Source organism: Copadichromis virginalis, linkage group LG14, assembly GCF_057382275.1.
Source record: "Copadichromis virginalis isolate Kocher_CV1m ecotype Utaka linkage group LG14, C_Virginalis_male_GT1.1, whole genome shotgun sequence".
Taxonomy (NCBI): domain Eukaryota; kingdom Metazoa; phylum Chordata; class Actinopteri; order Cichliformes; family Cichlidae; genus Copadichromis; species Copadichromis virginalis.
In genome coordinates, this window is record NC_140631.1 from 17,165,186 (window position 1) to 17,183,466 (window position 18,281).

Consider the following 18,281-nt stretch of genomic DNA (forward strand, 5'->3'; position numbering starts at 1 on the left):
GCCATAAATACACAAGCTAGTTAAAGGACTACGCCCACTGCCCCCAACTGAACCCTCTACACTGGGAATCCTGCGCTTTAACTGTAATAAAATGGTTAGGAACAGGATTCAACTGGTTGGACTATTAGGTCCTTTTAAAAGAAAACACAATTAACCTGCAGCTAACTAATGCACATCTTATTTGTTTAATCGGTACGACAAACAGAATGTGAAATTCATCTGAACCTTTTTGTTTCCAGGATTTAGACTAAGCTAAAATAAGCAGTATTTTTAACAGATAAGAGTTGTATCAATCTTCATGTCTATGTCTTGCAATGAAATTTTGTTTCTTATGCACGACTACTCCTTTAATTGAGATGTTTTGGAGAGCAAAAATCACATGCAAAATTAAATATCCGATGCTCGACAGTATCTCTGACTTGCTCCGAATTAATTTTCCCAGCTTTTCAAATGATCTCTTCCTGGAAGACGATTTTGTGTGCAAAATGACGATCCCAGCATTTCCTTCTCTTTAGTTAATTTAATCCTTCACTCTCTCTTTTTTTGTCCTTTCTCCTTCAGGACTCAGCTGCAGAAGGACTGCCCTGTCTCCATGGTAACAGGCCTCAGGCAGACCCAGAAAAATGTTGGGCCAAACCCGTCAAACTTACCTGATTCTGGACTGCGCCGGAGAGGATTTTAACAAAAATTATAAAACTATCAAGTCCTAATATGATGCATTCGATATTTCTTTCTGTATAAAAGTGTGTGCCTGAAAATCTTCATATATTTCAGCTTTATTGCATTTTAGAAAGACTTGCTTTCTCCCATCCCTGGCAGAAAAGAGTCTTCTATTTAAATATCTTTCTAAAACCAGGAGGTGAAGGAAAAGTTGCTATGGTATTCAAGACATTATGTCAGCGACTTTCTCAGTTAAGTGATCTTAAACTGTGCGGAGGCCGTCCCAGGCTCGTCTCAAGGTCCTAAACCAGGACAAGGATGCACCAGCTGTTTAGCCAAGTGCTCGGCCAGAGGGATCTGTCCAGAGCAGGTGATCTGTTCTCTCTGGAGGACGCAGACATTGAAGACTGTCTGTCTCAAGCTCTGGACCAGATTAAGGCAATCTCCTGCTCACCGGTAAGTTGATGTGTTTAGATCAGTGCAACCAACACACACAGTTGGTATTTATTCAAAAATTACAAAGCAGATGCCATTAATTATTTATGCCCTTATGCATAATTCATTGCTTTTGTCCTTACTTTATCATTGTATTCCTAATTTTGCATCCTGTTGCTGGCTGACAGGACTATTTGACCAATGACAATGACCAGGCAGTGGTGGAGATTTGCATAACACGCATCACCACAGCCATAAGGGAGACGGGCTCCATCGAGCGACACAGCACGGCTCTGGTGGGACTGTGGGAGTCCTGTCTGGAGCATAACCTCACCCCGCAAGGTGAAAACACAGAGGACACTCCGCATGCTAAGATAGCGTCTGACATCACCAGCTGTATCCTGCAGGTATACACACACGCTCGCATGCACACATCATTGTTTGTTTTACCTGAAGCACATAAAGGACACACATACTCAGAAACCTCTCAGGATATTATGTGTGCTTAGGGTATTTAGCTCCAAGATACTTTTAGTGCTCATGGGATGAAACTTAAAATTTACAGTACGGTGCAAAAGTCCCAAGCCATCCCTCTTTTTTAAAATTTTCTTTCTGAGGGGCCAGACTTTGTTGTCAGTGGTCTTGAGCGATAGTTTTTTAGTGTTTCTGAAAGTCTTTCAAAAGTTTTCTTTGGATTATACAACAACTGGACTGAAAATCAGTGGCAACAGGTCTGATTGAGGGATTAATCCAAATCTCAAATTTCTGATTCAAATCATTGTCAGTATGTGCAGAGGAGGTCAGGAGAGAGATACAACAGTGAGCGTCTCCAAGCATCAGCAAAACACCGTGGAGGCTCTGTCATGGTTTGCAGCTGCATTTCAGTCAGTGGTGTCAGAGATCTTGTCAAAATTGACGAACGCAGAAAAGTGCCGTCAGATTTTGATTCACCATTTAATACCACCAGGAAAACATCCTTAGAAGAGCTTTAAGTCTCCTTGAAGAAATCTGGAGAACTTTTCCTGAAGACTACTTAAAAAAATGACAAGAGAGCTGCCAAAGAGAGTTCAGGCTGTGTTGAATAATAAAGGTGGTCGCTGCAAATATTCACTCATCTTTAAAATTGCTCAAACTCTGTTTTTGGCTTGTATACTGGATTTCCATATATATTTGTACGAGTTTTAATAATTCATTGCACATATTTTCCATTTTCCTAACAAAACGTAAAAAAATGAGGAGTGGGCTCAGACTTTTGCAAAGTACTCAAACATTCCCTTTCATCTCAGCCACACACCTATAGCTTGTACAGAATGGAAAAAGGCCATTGGGAGCACTTGGCTATAACATATTTTACTGATGCATTGATATGCACTACATTAAACTTCATCAATAGCTGTTGTATTAAGGGTTTGGTAATAGTTTTCTTCTCTAAGAAGTAAAACTGTCAAGCTCATCAGAAAACGGGCATAATCAAATTTGAGTAGAAAAATGTAAAGAAAACAGAAAAAAGCACTTCTTTCGTCTTCCTCTTTGTCATGTGACCTTTGACAGGTTATAGTTTTGGGGCTGGTTGCATGTTTTTTTTTTTAATGCACGTGAGCAATGCTATGCTAAAGCTCTTTAAAGCATTGGTGGTAAACACGAGGGTGTAAAGGCTTCGCGGGGAAAACAAGTGAAGGAAGGCAACGTTGGTGCACAAGCGGAAGAAAACCCTCACAAAATGGTACAAGCAGAAGAGTTAAAATAAAAATTAATAATACATGATCTCCAGCAGGGAAGTTTCCCTTTCAGAGCAAATATACTTTATGTAATCACTGCTGGGGGGGGAGGCATGAAAATGTACATTTAAAACTCACTTACCTTCCCCATTTTCAGACCTCCAGTGCTGAAAGGTATAAAAGCAGAGTGACTCCCCTCCACCTTCTTTCTCTCCCTCCCACTTTTTTCTTGGGAAAGGGAATGTGGTTAATACCACCATAATGAGACTGACTCCTCAGGAAAGACACACACACACACACACCCACACACACACAAAAGTGAGGTTAAAAGTTCTGACAGCTCTGACGGCGCCTTCTGGCTCCGATGTCCGAGCTCCTGCACTTATCAGGACAGCCATTCCTTTTCTCTTTTTCTTTATCTCTAAAAATCTGTTTCTCTTCATGTCATTTTTCCACATCTCTTTCCTTCCTCTCTTGCCCTCCATCCACCTTTATCTCTGACCCCTTCCGTTCTCTCTTTCCCTCCCTGTCATTTTGAATTATAGACACTTGTCTTATTTTCCCACAGAAACTCCCTCAGAGAAAAGGAGAGACGATTCATGTCATATGAGCTCTTTGACGTGCGTTGTCATTGTAGTGTAGTACAAGATGACAGGAAAGATTAATAAATCAATACATTAATTCATGTGCCAAAAGAAGAACACTACTGGCACCTCATGCCTGCTGCCTGTAGCTGTCAAACATGACAGGCTTCACACTGAGTGTTCAGATCGTCCCTCTTTAGACAGACTAAAAACAGTTTGTGCTCTAAAACGTCTCAGCTCCAGTGCCAACACTGCATTTCATGGTGATTCTTCTATATTTTGGTGCCTGATAATAAAGGAAGTGAAGGTGTTTACACAGTTTATATTAGTGGGTAAAATAGTTTTTGCAGTGCCTGCACTGCCATCATGTGGAAAACCAGAGGCATGACAGCGAGAGACTACACTCCCCAAATCATTGATTGAGCAGTTTTTGATGATAGACATAAAAGATAAATCTTGAAAATAGATATATATAGTAAAGACTTAGAGGCCTTAGGTGTGTGAATAGAAACAAACGTGAAGCAGATGTTTTAGATGTGGGTTCACAAGTGTTAAATAAATATATGTGAGCGGCAGTGAACACGACGTTCGTATCAAACTGTCCTCTGGAGGGTGCTGGCGCATTTTGAATCCCCATCCCGCGGTCCGTGAGCGTTCAGAGCACAAACTTGTGCATATGTCTTTCAATACAATGCCGTCTCTCCCCCTGTTCTTCATTCTTATAGCCCGTTTTAATCTCTGTGGCACTTATCACATGGGTTGAGGAAAGTACTGCTGGCGCTCTTTGTTTCAAGTTACTAAATATATTTGATGCGTGGCTTGCTGTTAATGAGGATCTTTAGGCTGTACTGTCTGTTCTAATGAGCGTTAACACCATGCACATGTTGTTCAGAAAGATCAGAAACAGCAAAGGACAGGCATCTGATCTTGTTACTCTCCTTTATAGATAATGAGAAGTAAAGGTCAGGACTGTAAAATTAAGCCTGCTTTGCTGCCCTTTCCTTTTAAGAAGTGAGCTTAATTCAAGTCAGACTGATTTCTCTGTGAATGCGCTCGCTCTGTGTCCCCTTGTTCAAAGTTACAGTGATTGCCAATCATGCTCACTTTACAAAAACAAAAGCATTTTATCTGTGGACGTGTGCTGCTTTGACCAGTCGCTGGCATGTCTCTTAAAATGTTAGAAAACAAATATTTACTGTGAGAATGTCGTCTTGAACAGAGTGTCTCCTCTCCTATAACATGTCTCTGCAGAACTACAGTTGTCCTTCGGTCATGGTGCTAGCTGTCCCGGTGGCCGTGCGGTTCCTGCAGAGGGGCAACAGGGAGCTGAGCAGGAACATGTCCAGTTACCTCTCTCTGGCCGCTATAGCCAAGGCCGATCTGCTGGCTGAACACACAGAGGCCATAACAATCAGCGTGCTGGGAGGTAGGATACACGTACAAATGCTCGCACACAAGAAAGGAAACTGGTTACCTTAATTTTGTAGAGAAACTACAACGAGTACGTGTGTGGGTGGTTTGAGACTGTAAGAGCTTTGGAGAAGAACTGAAATTGTAACAGGGGTGTTACAGGACTTAATGTCTTTTAATGTAGTTGTTGTCTTGGCTTGTAGGAACAGCACGTTTGTACCACGAGGGATCCTAGTAGATCTGAAACAATAGGATCAGCTGTTTTTACTGGAGTGGAAAATGGAATTATTATTGTAATCTGCAGTTGTAGCTAACCAATGTGGTCATACAATGCATGTCACATACGTCATTGTGTCCCTCGTGGAGCTTTGATGTATAAGAATTAGTTTGGAGGAAGGAGAACTGCTACCTTTTTTGTTTGCACAGTGTTTCTTGCCGTAGCCCCTGTGGATGCTACAGAAAGTCTTTGTAAATGCTTCTACTTTCTCTCTTTTTTGATCAAGACATCTAATGCAGGGTGGTTGTTTTTGCCTATTAATCGCTTTCATGTCATTCTTTTTAAATATCTCTCCTGAAGGCCCGATAATACCTACATGCTCTGGAGGCAGAACTAATGTGAGGGAAGGGAGGACTGGGGAGGAGTATAAGGTGACATTGTCCTCAGGCATTGATCTCATTACTGTTTTCTTCAACTTCCCTACTTAACAGCTCAGGTCAGAGAGGGTAACTGAGCTGACCTCCAGTCAGTGGTTACAGAAGGCTACGCCCACTATGTTTTTTTGAAGCCATTTTAACCCCTTTTTAACATACATGTTGCTCATTAGTGAGGTCCCTAAAGGTCCAGGGTCCATAGTCAGCCCTGCTTAATGGAGATCTGTTTACCCTGAGGCACACATGCTCCCTCACACGCACACATGATCATAGGATAATACAGGGAGGGCCTGAGTATATGTATTTGGATGTGCTGTTATGTTTTTTTATGTGAATCAGTCAGTGCCTCTGGGAACATGTTGAACCTATAACCTCATGTGCAGACACACACACTAATTACCTCACACTGTACCACAGTGGGATGCCCACCAAAGTGGTGCTCGATGCTCCCACTGTTCTGCCAGCAGCTCGGCACATGAAACAGATTATCTCCTCACTGTCTGGTTTTCCAGGTGAGTTTTTGCCAGACTTGGGCTTTGATTATAGATGCAAGACAATTAGCACCCATAGTCCATAAATGTGTTACTGGTTTCTTAACAAAAAGAGAAAAAAAGGGATGTCTTTTTATTTTCATTTGGATACATGAAATACGAGGGGGAAGAAAAGAGAAGCTGCCAAAAAGACTTAAGGTTGAAGTAACTGCTGCTAAATGATGACTAAATAAACAACTTTTCCCTACAAAATGCTTTCACCACATTCAATCAGCCAAAGCACAAAGGAATGGAATAAAAGCAACAACTTGCAAATACAGACGTGCACTGTTACGCAATTGAAAATAGTGAAAAATACAAGGATTCATGCTACAAACAATATGCTCAATGTGCTATTACACTAAAGTGTGGTTTACTCACATTTGGATTTTTCTACATATCATCCCAGGATTCTGGCTGTTTGAGTCGTTGGCCCTCGCAGAGTTTTACATCACAGTCAGACTTATGAATCTGATAAATTAGGGAAGGTAATAATAATACCTCAGTGTCACTGTAATGCTTTTTCACTTCAACATTTGCACTCTGTAGTCTCCGCACGTATCGAGTTCCTGATTGCCGGCTCCTCCAGAGATGCATGTATGTAACGGCTGTTTTAAAAATATAGCTCTAACATTTCTTTCCACTAGATACACGACACCCTCAAAGTCATCACCTTTTACTAGACTACTGGACATGAAAGTGCACACGAATACCTAGCCTTCTTGTGGGCTCAGAAAGAAGCAGAGAAAAGGGAAATAAAAGAGACAGAAAACGCGATAGTTTGAAAGTTCTGTACACTTAAGTAGTCCGGTGGCTGTAATCCAGCTCGACAGGGATCGACCGACTGATATTGAATCTGGAATGAGAAACCAGATGAAAGTGAGCAAGTCCTGCTCGAAGGCTTTTTAAAAAATTTGTAGCAAGTTCACATTTATCTTTCATTCTGCACTTTTTAATGTAACCATGACGGTTTCCAAGTTTGAGCACCTTCTAAATGTGCTGTACTGTAACCATTTAAACCTCATGGTGACGTCTTTAACAAGCCAGAAGCCTGCGAACCTTTGTTCTGAAACCTAACATGCGTGTGCGTCTGTTGCCACATGCGATATTTTCTTCTTCTCCTTCGTCTTGTCCTTGGTGGTGCGTGTTGAGTTTCGGTCTTATAGGAGAATAGTGAGTTCCGTGCTTAATAAGCATGTGTGTGTGATTCCTAGTTACAGGAAACCAACAGCAGGATACTGGGTGAAGGTTTTATAGCTACAGCAGTCTCACACGCACTCACCGTTTGGCCCCACAGGGGTTTAGAGCCAAGGGTTCTTTCAATCTCTGAGTAAAACCTTAAGTTAGCAGAGAGGCTTGGAATCTGTCGTCTATCTATCAAAGCTGCGTGTCCGTTTTGGCTCTTCCTTGGACTGTAAGGTTAATACATGGCAGGGCGAGAAAAGTGAGTGAAGACTCGGTGAAATGTATGTGAGTGAATGTGGAAGGTGATTCTGTAACAGGTCACAGTTACACGGAGGTTGTAGCTGCGGGAAGAAACTGGGTCCAAGCAGGATGTGCAGCAGTAAACTGTAAGCATATGTGAGCTGCAGAAAGTCTGCAGGCAATTTCCCCACAGTCGCAGACATCACTGAATCAATTTTAATCACCAAGAGATTAAATACAGTATAATTTGCAAAAGTGTGGTTGTGACATCGAGTGCTGTGCAAAGGTTTTGGGACGCTCCTTATTTCTTTATGTTTTGCTTCCAAGGAGGCAGATTGTCTTGTAATTTTTTAAGTGATCTTGAGCGATACTTCTCCGGGCTTTGTGAAGCCTTTTAAAATTTTAATTGTTGTTTTTTCCTTGTACCTCACACTTTTCAGAGGAATATTTTTCAAGCCGCTTCACACTGACCTAAAAAGCATAAAAAGACACCTAACTCAAGGGATGAACCAGTGTGTGTACCTTACACTATAAAATGCCTTGATGCAACTTTTGTTGTGATTTTGCACCAGATAAGTTAAAAAAAAACGGCTTTGAGTTTCATTCAAACAACATAGCAAAGAACCAAATTTAAACAGTATCCTCAATAACTTTGTTACAAAAACATTTAATTTGTTCCCATTTCTTTAGCTGAATATGTGAACAATGCCAACAGTGACCAGATATAAAGAGATTCCCAAACAGCTGTTAACTTTGGCACATCTCAGCACGTTGTGCAGTGTGTACATAAAAAGTTTGAGGAAACTGAAGAAGTGGAACACTAAAGGGGAAGTGGCAGATCTAAGAAAAACTATCTATAGCAGGTGAACAGTATCTGAAATCCATGTACTTACAAAAATAGAAATAAATCCAGCAAAGTCCTGACACAGACCCTCAGAGGTGGATCTGCCCTTCAGCTGATTGTCTACTGTTCGCTGAAGCCTCATCAGACATCATCTCAGTGGAAGGACGGCTGTCAAGAAGTAGTTCTTACGGAAGGGAAACAGGAAGGAAATGCTGAAATATGCCACATTACTCAAGAACTGGACTGAAAATCACTCAACAGTTCTGTTCCAGATTTAAAATTTCTGATTCAAGTCATTGTCAGTATGTAAAGAGGAGTTCAGGAGATAAATACAACAGTTAGTGTCTACAGCCATCTGTAAAACACGGTGGAGGGTTTGTCGTGGTACGGAGTGGTGTTGGAAATCTTGTCAAAATTGAATATTTTAAATTTTGAAAAAATACATAAACACTCCTAATTTGGACAGTGGATACTTTTTTATTCATACCTCACTTATTTAATCTAGTCCTGTTATGAAAAACTATATTTATGTACAAAATACATTCAGTTTTACATTTTCACAATAATAAAAACAATTTACAGTATAATACAAGACAAGTTAGTTCATAAAAGACTGTGTAAACATTATCCTCACTTTCTTTTATCAAACCTCACATGGCAAATTCAACAGTTTTACTCTTCTTACTTTATGCAGGATCAAAAGAAAACTTTACCTTCTACTTAAATGACAACTATGCACTGACAAAGAAACCGAAAGCAAAACAGGAGTTACGTAACTCGTATGAATGTAAACACTGAGTACAAATTTAGAAATATATTGTTTGGAAATTCTTTCAAAGCTTTCAAAGAAAAGTTCATGGCAATAAAAAAAATGGTAAGCTAGTTAAAAAAGCACATTTGTAGTTAACAGTCAGTCATGCTTAAAATGATAACAAGTACAGCAGTTTTCAGTCACAGGTAACAGTATGATGCCTGTGCTTTTGGTTGTAATGGGGTTGGATTACATGGCTAATTGTACCCACAAAACTTAAAAGGTATAAAAGCAAATGTCTTTTCTGTTACATTAATAGTTAAAATGCTAAAAAAAAAAGGAGAACATTTTCCTCTGTTTGGGTTTCTATTTTTTTTTTTTTTTGCATGTTTTGATGAACTGCACTCGCCATCTCAACAGAAAGATGAAAAATGCTTTGGTACTCTAAAAAACACATGTTGTGCAATACAAGATAATCACTTGTAATAGTCAGAGACCCCTCTTTTACTTGTGCTGCGTGGCTGTCTGGTGATTACTCTGTTTACTGGCTCAGAACCCGTTTACTTTCACAATAGACTCTTTGTCTTTCTTGCACTCTAATTGAGTCTTTGGTCAAAACTGCTTGCAGCACGTTCTCGGCGAAACTACACGTTTTCTAAGACGACTGTGCATCAGTGTGTTTTTTGTGTGTGTGTATTACTGTCTCAGTTCAAAAGGCTTGGTGAAAAAAAGTAAACTTAAGTCTCTCACAGCATTGATTTTGTCTTATTTGAACATGCCCAAAGTTCAAAACTGCAGTATTAGCAGTTACAGTAATAAAAAGTGAGATGAGGAGGAAAATTGTGGTCTCTGCTACAATGAAACAATGAAAATGTTTAATTATAGGAAGAAAGATGATAAAAGCAGCTGTAAGTCTTTTCACTTTGAGCATTTAACTCTTACAATGTTGTGGAAATGATGATCATAGTGAAGAGTATGCACTATTAGATGAACTGAGCGCCTCCGTGCGGCACCATCTCCGTTACACCCCACGCCACTATGTTCCCGCTCTGCTCACAGCCATGGCCTTCCCGCAAAGACAGCTGGGAAATCTTGTCCTCTGACAGTACTTTGTCCCACATGTTCACCCCCGTCATCTTCCCCGCAAATGCCAACTTAGAATCGAATCCCGCCTCAAACCCTGCCACGCTGCTCCCGCTGCTTAAGGACGGAGGACAGCAGCCGTTCCTTTCCTGACCCAGCTGGAGGGAGCCGCCGTCGGGTAAGACGTGTCCTTCGGCCACTCCGGGAGTGGACGCTACCTTCACGCCATCCGCCCATAGGGAGGCCAGGCCCTGCTCTGAGGACCAAGCCCCACACAAGTGGGTCCACCGCCCTGGGTTCACTACTCCCCGTGCCTCCACCAGGTGAGCTTCTCCTCCGATGGTGAAGAGGGCAGCATTCCGCTTGAGCAGCAGCTGGATCTCATATGGATTGCGGCGGTTTCCATAGGTGAACAGCACGGTTTTGTTGGCGATGCTGGTTGGTTTGAACCACATGCAGACAGTGAAGGAGGACAGGGAGACGGGGACATCTGGTATGATAGAGGTGTAGATTCGACTGGAACGCATTGGGAAGAGGAGGGCCATCTCACAACCTAGCCAACAGGAAGATAAGAGGATCAGGGCTGAAGTTATGCCATATATAGTACTCAAGCACTCATCCAGCAATAATAAATCCTCCTGTTTGCACAGAAATAGTATAATTTTAAATTTTGTAAGAAAGGATGCCTGTAATTTGTGGTAAAATCTACAAATTACAATAAATTCTAGATATTTTACCCCCGGCTGCAGTGGTAATAGTGGTTCAGTTTAGAGAATTTAATATGATCATTACAAAGTTTTCTTTTTCATTTAACTGTGACGGCCCAAAATTGGACGTCAATTTGTTGTTACTCATGAAAAAAAGATTTTGTTGGGCATAACCTATGATGACAATGAAAAGACAATGGTAGCTCAGCAAGCGGCATTACATTTTTATTGTTTGTCTGTCTTTTGGCAGGATTACACGCAGAATTTGAAGCCAAATTTGACTGAACTTGGCAGAGAAGCGAGGAAACCGCTACAATTTGGTGCCGATCTGGATCGGTTTAAATTCCCAGAGGCCGTTGCGAGGGTGCGTTCCACAAAATTACCCAACAAAAGCAGGTTGAAAGTGTTTGCAGGAGAACATGTTTGAAGGAGCAGAAACGGAGCAAAAGAGGGGAAAGAACATGAAATGAAGCACAACAAACAGATGACCCTCAGGGCTCTGTCCATGTGTGATTTGGTATGATGGGGAAAAAAGGAGAATAATGGCCTGAAATTTACCCTTGCAGAGTTCCACTTTACATCATAAGACTTGATCTCCTACACAGACTAATGGAGTCCTAAAGAGATAAATCTACAATAAAAATAAATTGAAATCTAAAGCTAGATTAATTAAGTCAGATTACTATCTTGTGGTTACTGGGCCCCTGTGGTTTTACTGGGGCTGCCTCTACTGTTGTTGTACCACGGTATATGAAGTGAAGGCTGAAATAGGTGGCAGCGTGAGCGTGATTGAATGTGACACAGTCAGAGTTCAGTTACTGGTCAGGTGATGAGATCATGAATCACTGGCAGTTTTTTCCTGTCCCACCACCTCACGCACAGACACACACCTCTCTGGGTCATCTGGTTCGTGGATTTTTTATACTTTGTGTCGTCGCCTTTTCCCCTTATTCCTCTCTGTTTTTACTCATTCAAACACACACTGTCTCAAAGTCACTCTCTCACTGTTTGACACTGTAATGTCAAACCAACTTTTGTTGGTTAGTTTTTTGGCATGTGAAATAGAGAAAAATGTGTGTGGCATATGTGTATACCACCTTTGACTGAAGCCTTTTAGGCAATTTGGTCTGCGTTACATAATGGAGTGTAACTGCACATTGTCAGCATTGTCAGCTCTGAATTATTGGAGCTGGTGTGAGGTGGGGGTGTAGCAGGGTGGCTAGATCCAGTCTAGCATCCGAGTGTTTTTTAGAAATAGCCATTTATAGTTATTTCGCTTATATGTAATCATAAAATTAACCGTTTATGATTTTCTGATTTTCATCGCTTTGAAACTAAATCATCACTGTTTATGTGCAATAATGATTTAACTGGCTTACAGACTTAGTGTCTCTGTATCGCCTGTCCAACTTGTAGAAAATTAAGATTGGGTTTTCTAATTTGGTCCTGATAAATCCAGATAAGTCTCTGAGTTGGGGAATAAGTAACTAAATACACACTGTTTAAAAATACTCCCAACAATCAGCTGTGAACAACAAAGAAAACATCCTGGTAAAGTTTTGTCTAACAATCAGGTAAGTCCCATTAATAACCCCTAATATACAAGTCAGTGTTTGCTCTGCCTGCTGCTTAAGCATATAAACTCTTAGTTGTGTTTATGGATCATTTCCTGTTGTTTGCATAATGTTCCCGGTATATCCTGTGTGCATAAAATAATCCTGTTTAAGCTCACAGTTATTCCATAAAGGAAGAGCTCACAGGTGTTTGATCAGGATGAGCTTGATACTCTGCAGCCCTGATTGTGTGCGAGAGGAAACGTGTTCTGAACTGTGCACATTTTGCACATTACACAGCGTAACATCTCTCATTTTCCATTCTTTGTCATGCATTTTTAAGTATTGAGTTTTAACTCAAGATTTTTCTCTCTCTCTCCAGCCCTCTTTCTTTCACTCGCTTTTTTTCTCCCTCCAGTTAGCAGACACGCTCCCTACTTAAAACCGGAGATCTCGTTTCAGGTTCCTGCCACTCAGAATATAATAGTGAAAAATCCATTCTGTGTTTGTGTGCGCTCATGATGGTTTCCATCTGGTCCTACTTTCCCAGGGTTCTTTTGGTGTGGTTTTTGCGGCAACTGGCTAATGATTACACCTCCCTCTGTTCACTGTTTAGGCCAGATTTATAATTTTGTGTATAAGTGCACGCATAAGATGAAGAGTATAATTTAGCCCTTTTGTGGCTTTCATTTGATTTATTCTAGGAAATAAAGTTGTTGTACTGATATCAGTGATGCTCTGCTGCAAGTTTCCTCAGTTAAATTTGCTGAGCCTAATCTTATATTTATTAGTCAGTGTTAATTTCAGGGAACCCAGTTAACTCTGCTAACAATTTACAATAAGGGTTCATTACCCATGAGGAGTTTTGTCCAAAGCTTTTCTTTGTTATCATCTTTTCATGTTTTTACTTGAGTCTAATCCTACTTGTAAATTTCTACAAATACTTGTAAGTATCTGCCGGTGCAAACAGCTTTAGCTGAATCTCTTATTTCCAGAATGAATTAATACAGAAAAAAATTAAGCAGGGTGTTGTTTCAGAGCTATGAACACAAATAGAAATAACAGGAAATCACAGTTTAAGACAAATAGGGATGGTTGATAGTAAGGTCAGTGTTATACCTGCAGGCAAGAATCTTTGCCTCGAAGATCTCAGGGCTTCCTCCATCTCCACCTTCACTTCTTGCAGTGCAGCCAGCACCATTTCTAAAGTGGCCTCTGTTGTTGTGACTTCTTGCTCATGGTGCCCCTGCTCTCCACCCCTCAGAGGATGAAATCCTGCCTTGGTATTCATCCCTCCTGGGCTGCTAAAGCAGCTGGTCTCCAGCTTGGAAAGTCTGGATGCTTGTGTTTGTGCTGCAGAGAGGAGCTCTTGTAGCATTGTCTCCAGCTGGTTGGAATTCCCCGCAGCAGCCGCAGGAGAATCCCGATGTCTGAGTTTGAGGAGCTCCAGAGTCTCTCTGAGACGGCTGTTCAGCTGGATTTCCATCCTTCTTCCTGCATTCTCCACCGCCGCCCCACAGGACCCACCATACTGAGCTACAAACCTGACAATATAGAACCAAGAATCAATATGAGTGATTTGAACCCTTTCAGCTGAAGAGGTTTAAACATGTGCAGACAAGGAATTTGCTATAGTTGCTGAGAAATCTGCTAAATTAATTTGAAGCAGATCAGTTCAGGATTTTGTTCTGAAGCAGAGCTACATTAATGAGGCGATGGGCATTTCATCACTTTGCTTTTTTAAGCAAAGTGATGAAATGATTAAATCTGATTACACTTTTATACAGGCCGTTTACCATTTTATTTTTAGTCCTGTCTAGGTTGCTGAGACCTTGAATTGTCTTTGGCTTAATCACAAACACTCATTTCTCTGCTGCTCATCTTCAACCATAATGACCTGATGCTGATTGCATGACTTCTCAGTCTTACAACCGACCTTAACATTTCACTGCGCAGTGACCCCATCTCCACCTTGATGATATCATCGGCATACTGAAGCAGCATGTTCTCCCTCATTTGACTGTTCTCCAACATGGAGAACATCTTGTCCCATTTGGTCAGTTCTGAAGAACGGCAGGGGGCTGAAGTTGGTGTGGCTGCAAAGAGAGAAGGTAAAAAGAAGAAAAAGAGAAAAGTTTAAACATCCAACAGACGATGAACTCATTCAGGTTTCTACAGCTTCTAGAGCTAGCCACACCCCTATCTCCTGCACCTCCCCAGAGATCCAGATGGACTTTTCCTGCAAAAAGAATCTAAGAGTTACTCCTCAGGAACTCTACTGAAATCATATCAAGATTCATTAACTTTGTCATTGAACAGGTCCAGAGAAATTGCACGTCTTGTTCTTAAATTGTGCATTTATACTTAATGTATATGTAAGGCCACTAAGACAGGAAAAAAAATAAGAATACGGAATTCAGTTACTCCATTATCAGTTATGTATCAATATAGGAAAAGTGCTGAATATATGAAAAAAGATCACCAACGTATCAGACTTTTATTTAGAAAAAGTGTTTGTTTAGCTGAAAAAAATTGAGCTTTTACTTTCTGCAGTTATTTGCCAGATGGAGTTGCGGCTGTAGCTTGAAAGTGTGCATGCAGGATATGTTTAAATTCATTTCCAATTTTCTTCCAGCTTTAACAGAAACTTTAAGGTCAACTTCAATCTTAAGAAGGAAATGGATTTAATTCTGCTTGAATAGCTGACTGCCACAAAGGCATTAGTGGGCATAGTTGGAGGAAGATGGTAAAAGCGCAGAAGAGGATGTTAAGTTGTTGGGAGAAAGAGGGTGAGAATGAAATCTGACAAATAGCTCACAAAGCAGGAGCTTTTCCTGTGAGCTTATTGGGTTTTCTGCTGTGAATGAGGAGACAGATGGGCGGTGTGGGGGGTTGAAAAGGAAGGTCAAGACCTGCTGACAACATTGGGAGAGATAGCATGAGTATTCCGAAACATATGGAAAAGGGGGATAAAACAATCCAGGAGTAAGAATATGTAGGTCACTGTATCAGACACGCTGTTCTGGTTAACTGTTGAGCCTTTTCGACCTCTGTTTATACCTGCAGACATATTCCAGAGGGGTACTATTACAGACCTACACAGTTTGTTTTGGCTTCCTGTTCTCAGTGCTCAAAGTCAATTAGACATAAGGGTCATGCACTTTGGACCCTGGGGCTTCTCAATCTAAGGGAGCTGAGCTTGGTTTTTGAGTGATTTTAGTAGAAGAGAGTGTAAGTGGGTGAAAATAATAACTTTTAGATGCATAGACCCTAGTTTTTAAAGATGTCAGTGGTTACTTCGATGATCTACTCTAAATGTATATTTAAAATTGTTTAAAGGTACGATGTGCAAAATCTCACCACTAGATGCCAGTAGATTGCAGATTGCATTTAGCTGAATTCAGTTTTCTTACCACTCCCGATTCAAGTGCAAAATCCTAGCTACGGTAGCCAGTGTAGGACAAACAACTCTAGCTGCTGTTCATCCATAGAGTGAAGGCTGTGAGTTTGCTGTTTACCTCAGCTGTCAATATGCTAGGTGTCCATGTCTATTTACTCTGGAGGAGGCTGTTAAAGTTTGTGAAAGGATTTCAATATGCGTCAGTAAGTAATTAAAGCTCACTTCTGTTTGATAACAGTGAGGTGTGTTGTTAAGGATATCCTGAACTTTTCTGTTGGTAAGCACTGCTGTTTTTGCCAGTGCTAGCCACTGTTAGCTGCTATTAGTCTCTGATAGCTGCTGTTAGCTGGCGTTAGTGAAAGCTTCTTTGAAGTGATTCAAACATTGTGGGACACTGGATACTTAGCGAATAAACTCTCATATGATGTGAGAATGTAATCGAGATGATTATCAATGGAAAATATGATTTATTTCTTTTCAGGACACTCAAGCTTCAAATTAGCTAGCATAATATTAGCTTAAAACTAGCCTCTTTTTTGTTTAGAAGGCTCATTGTCAGCTCTGTGGGTCACATGTCTAATCTGCTGACAATAAGTAACTTGACAATATTGAAAATAAATAAGAATTTTTATGTATGTTTTCATTTGTTAAAGCTCTAACTTGAGCTTGTGTGAACTTGAGTAAATTGAGTAAATTTTTAAAATGAAATAATCTCCAAATTACTGCACATTTAAGCAGTATTCAACAGGAAATAAGCACTGAATAGCTTCTATATTGAGTGGCAGTACTCAGCAGTATGCTCCTTTTACAACTAGTCAGTGTCTGTGTGTTTGAGCAAAGCATAACTCAACAAATTGGTCCACTCGTCTGCTACATGTTATTTTTCTAGCCTGTCATTCATTTTGAAATTTGCCGTGTCATGACCCCTGTCATGTGGCCTCATTAATTCAAATTCCTCTCAGAGATTCGGAGATTTGAGCAGGTCAGAAGCAGTGATCTGTGTCTCCTTCGAGCTTTTTGACCTCTCACAGACCTGCACTCAAACTCACGTGATTTTCTCCTTCTTGCACCCTCTCTGGGGGGCCGAAACAACCCCCCACCTCTGCTGCTGTAAACTGTGTTTGTTTGTTTTACTATTCTCAGTCATTTGTTTCGCCCAGTATAATATTTACCTCTTTAATCATATCCCAGACTATTTTCTGCCTGTTAACCGCTAGTGCCACAATTACACCTCCTGCCAGGTTTTAAACAGCTAACAAATGCAAAATTCGAGCTGCGGAGGGCCAGTTGGACACTTAAAAAACACAAACACTCACTCTCACTTTCTCCCTTTCATTCATCGCTCTTTTCATCCCACACATACAGGTCTAAACGACAGCTGAGAGAGAATTTCTTAAAGATATACCAAAGTGTTTCTGCTGTTGGTGACCGCTGATTGTGGCTGTAAACTCCTACAGAAACTCTGTCTCTGCCAGCTGCCTGTACACTATACAAACCACATACATGTTAATCTCTAATCTCTGCTCTTCTTTTCTTTTTCCTTCTTTATTTATTTAAAGACACCAACTTGTGGAGGATTTTCAGTTTTTTCTCAAGCTGTGAAAGATTTGCTTTTTTACCCTCTTCTTCATCAGACCTTCTTTCACCCTCCTCCTCGATTATCATATCGATCCGATTCTACAGTTTCTTCCCATTTTTTTTGTTGCTGATGCACAATACATCAAAAGACAAAAGTGTTGTGGAAACTAGTGTCCCAGTCTTACTCATCCATACATGAATCTAAAAAAAGAAACTCAATTTCATGCTTTTGACAATTAATACGGTCGATACATCCGAGAGCCTTGATTTGATAAAGGTGCAGGCCCAGCACTCACACATGCACACACATTTCCACACTTACGTGCTGGCGTCTCTTCCTCTGCGATTTCATTGTAGTAGGAGGGACCGTAGTTGAACTCGATAGCATCCTCGTAGTCCGAAGGCAGACACAAACACATCGACAGCAGGCTCGCTGCCCGAAGGAACCTCAGAAACATGCTGCTGCTGCTTCTTCCTGAATGTGTGTGAGAGAGAAAATGTCTGTTTGCCTGTGAAAGTCAATAAATGTGTGTGCTGTTTTCCTATCTGCTTTTTCCTCTAAGTGTGTGTGTGTTGTATGGGGCAATTAGAGATAAGCTGCGTGTGTCTGCTTTCTCTGCCTGTCCTGCTGCTTTCTGTCTGTCTCACGTTCTTCATGAGCTGCATGGTCCTTTGCTCTTTTTTAAGCCCCACAGTCCCATACTGTATGTTGCCCCTCCTCCCTCCCTGACTCTCCACCTCTTCTCTCATTCTGTCTTGTAAATGCTGAGCAATCCTTTGGCAGGAAGCCCACTGCTATGGAGATAGAGAGAAAGGTGCTGCTTGGGCACACATGTACTCATTTCTATTTCTCTGAGAATGAGAACTTAGGGACATAAACTCTGACCTGCTGACCTTGACCCGTACTTAATCGTGGACGAGTCTCACAGTTGATCAGGCAGGTTTTAAACGA

The 18,281-nt window shown here is 41.0% G+C and overlaps 2 protein-coding genes across 3 annotated transcripts in view; one reads left to right on the forward strand and one right to left on the reverse strand.

Annotated features, from left to right (window-relative positions):
- veph1 (ventricular zone expressed PH domain-containing 1) overlaps positions 1 to 18,281 on the forward strand; it is a 96,889-nt gene that overhangs the window by 12,053 nt on the left and 66,555 nt on the right. For both annotated transcript variants that reach the window (XM_085429616.1, XM_085429617.1), the window contains exons 2-4: positions 562 to 1,116; positions 1,284 to 1,502; positions 4,649 to 4,823. In XM_085429616.1, the coding sequence (XP_085285742.1) occupies positions 979 to 1,116; positions 1,284 to 1,502; positions 4,649 to 4,823 (532 nt within the window). In that variant the 5' untranslated portion in view covers positions 562 to 978. The remainder of the gene's footprint in view (positions 1 to 561; positions 1,117 to 1,283; positions 1,503 to 4,648; positions 4,824 to 18,281) is intronic.
- ptx3a (pentraxin 3, long a) lies at positions 8,715 to 18,031 on the reverse strand. The gene is made up of 4 exons (XM_085429618.1): positions 17,652 to 18,031; positions 14,288 to 14,447; positions 13,471 to 13,895; positions 8,715 to 10,644 (listed from the first exon to the last, which is right to left on the reverse strand). The coding sequence occupies exons 1-4, from the start codon at positions 17,785 to 17,787 to the stop codon at positions 9,992 to 9,994; spliced, it is 1,374 nt and encodes a 457-aa protein (XP_085285744.1). The 5' UTR covers positions 17,788 to 18,031; the 3' UTR covers positions 8,715 to 9,991.

What these genes read in the sequence shown, in the direction of transcription:
- ptx3a (XM_085429618.1), bottom strand. Translation starts at nt 17,787, where the DNA reads ATGTTTCTGAGGTTCCTTCGGGCAGCGAGCCTGCTGTCGATGTGTTTG. An exon ending in CTGCGCAGTGAAATGTTAAG is followed by an intron (nt 13,896 to 14,287) that starts GTCGGTTGTAAG and finishes CTATATTGTCAG; the next exon opens with GTTTGTAGCTCAGTATGGTG. An exon ending in GCAAAGATTCTTGCCTGCAG is followed by an intron (nt 10,645 to 13,470) that starts GTATAACACTGA and finishes CCTGTTGGCTAG; the next exon opens with GTTGTGAGATGGCCCTCCTC.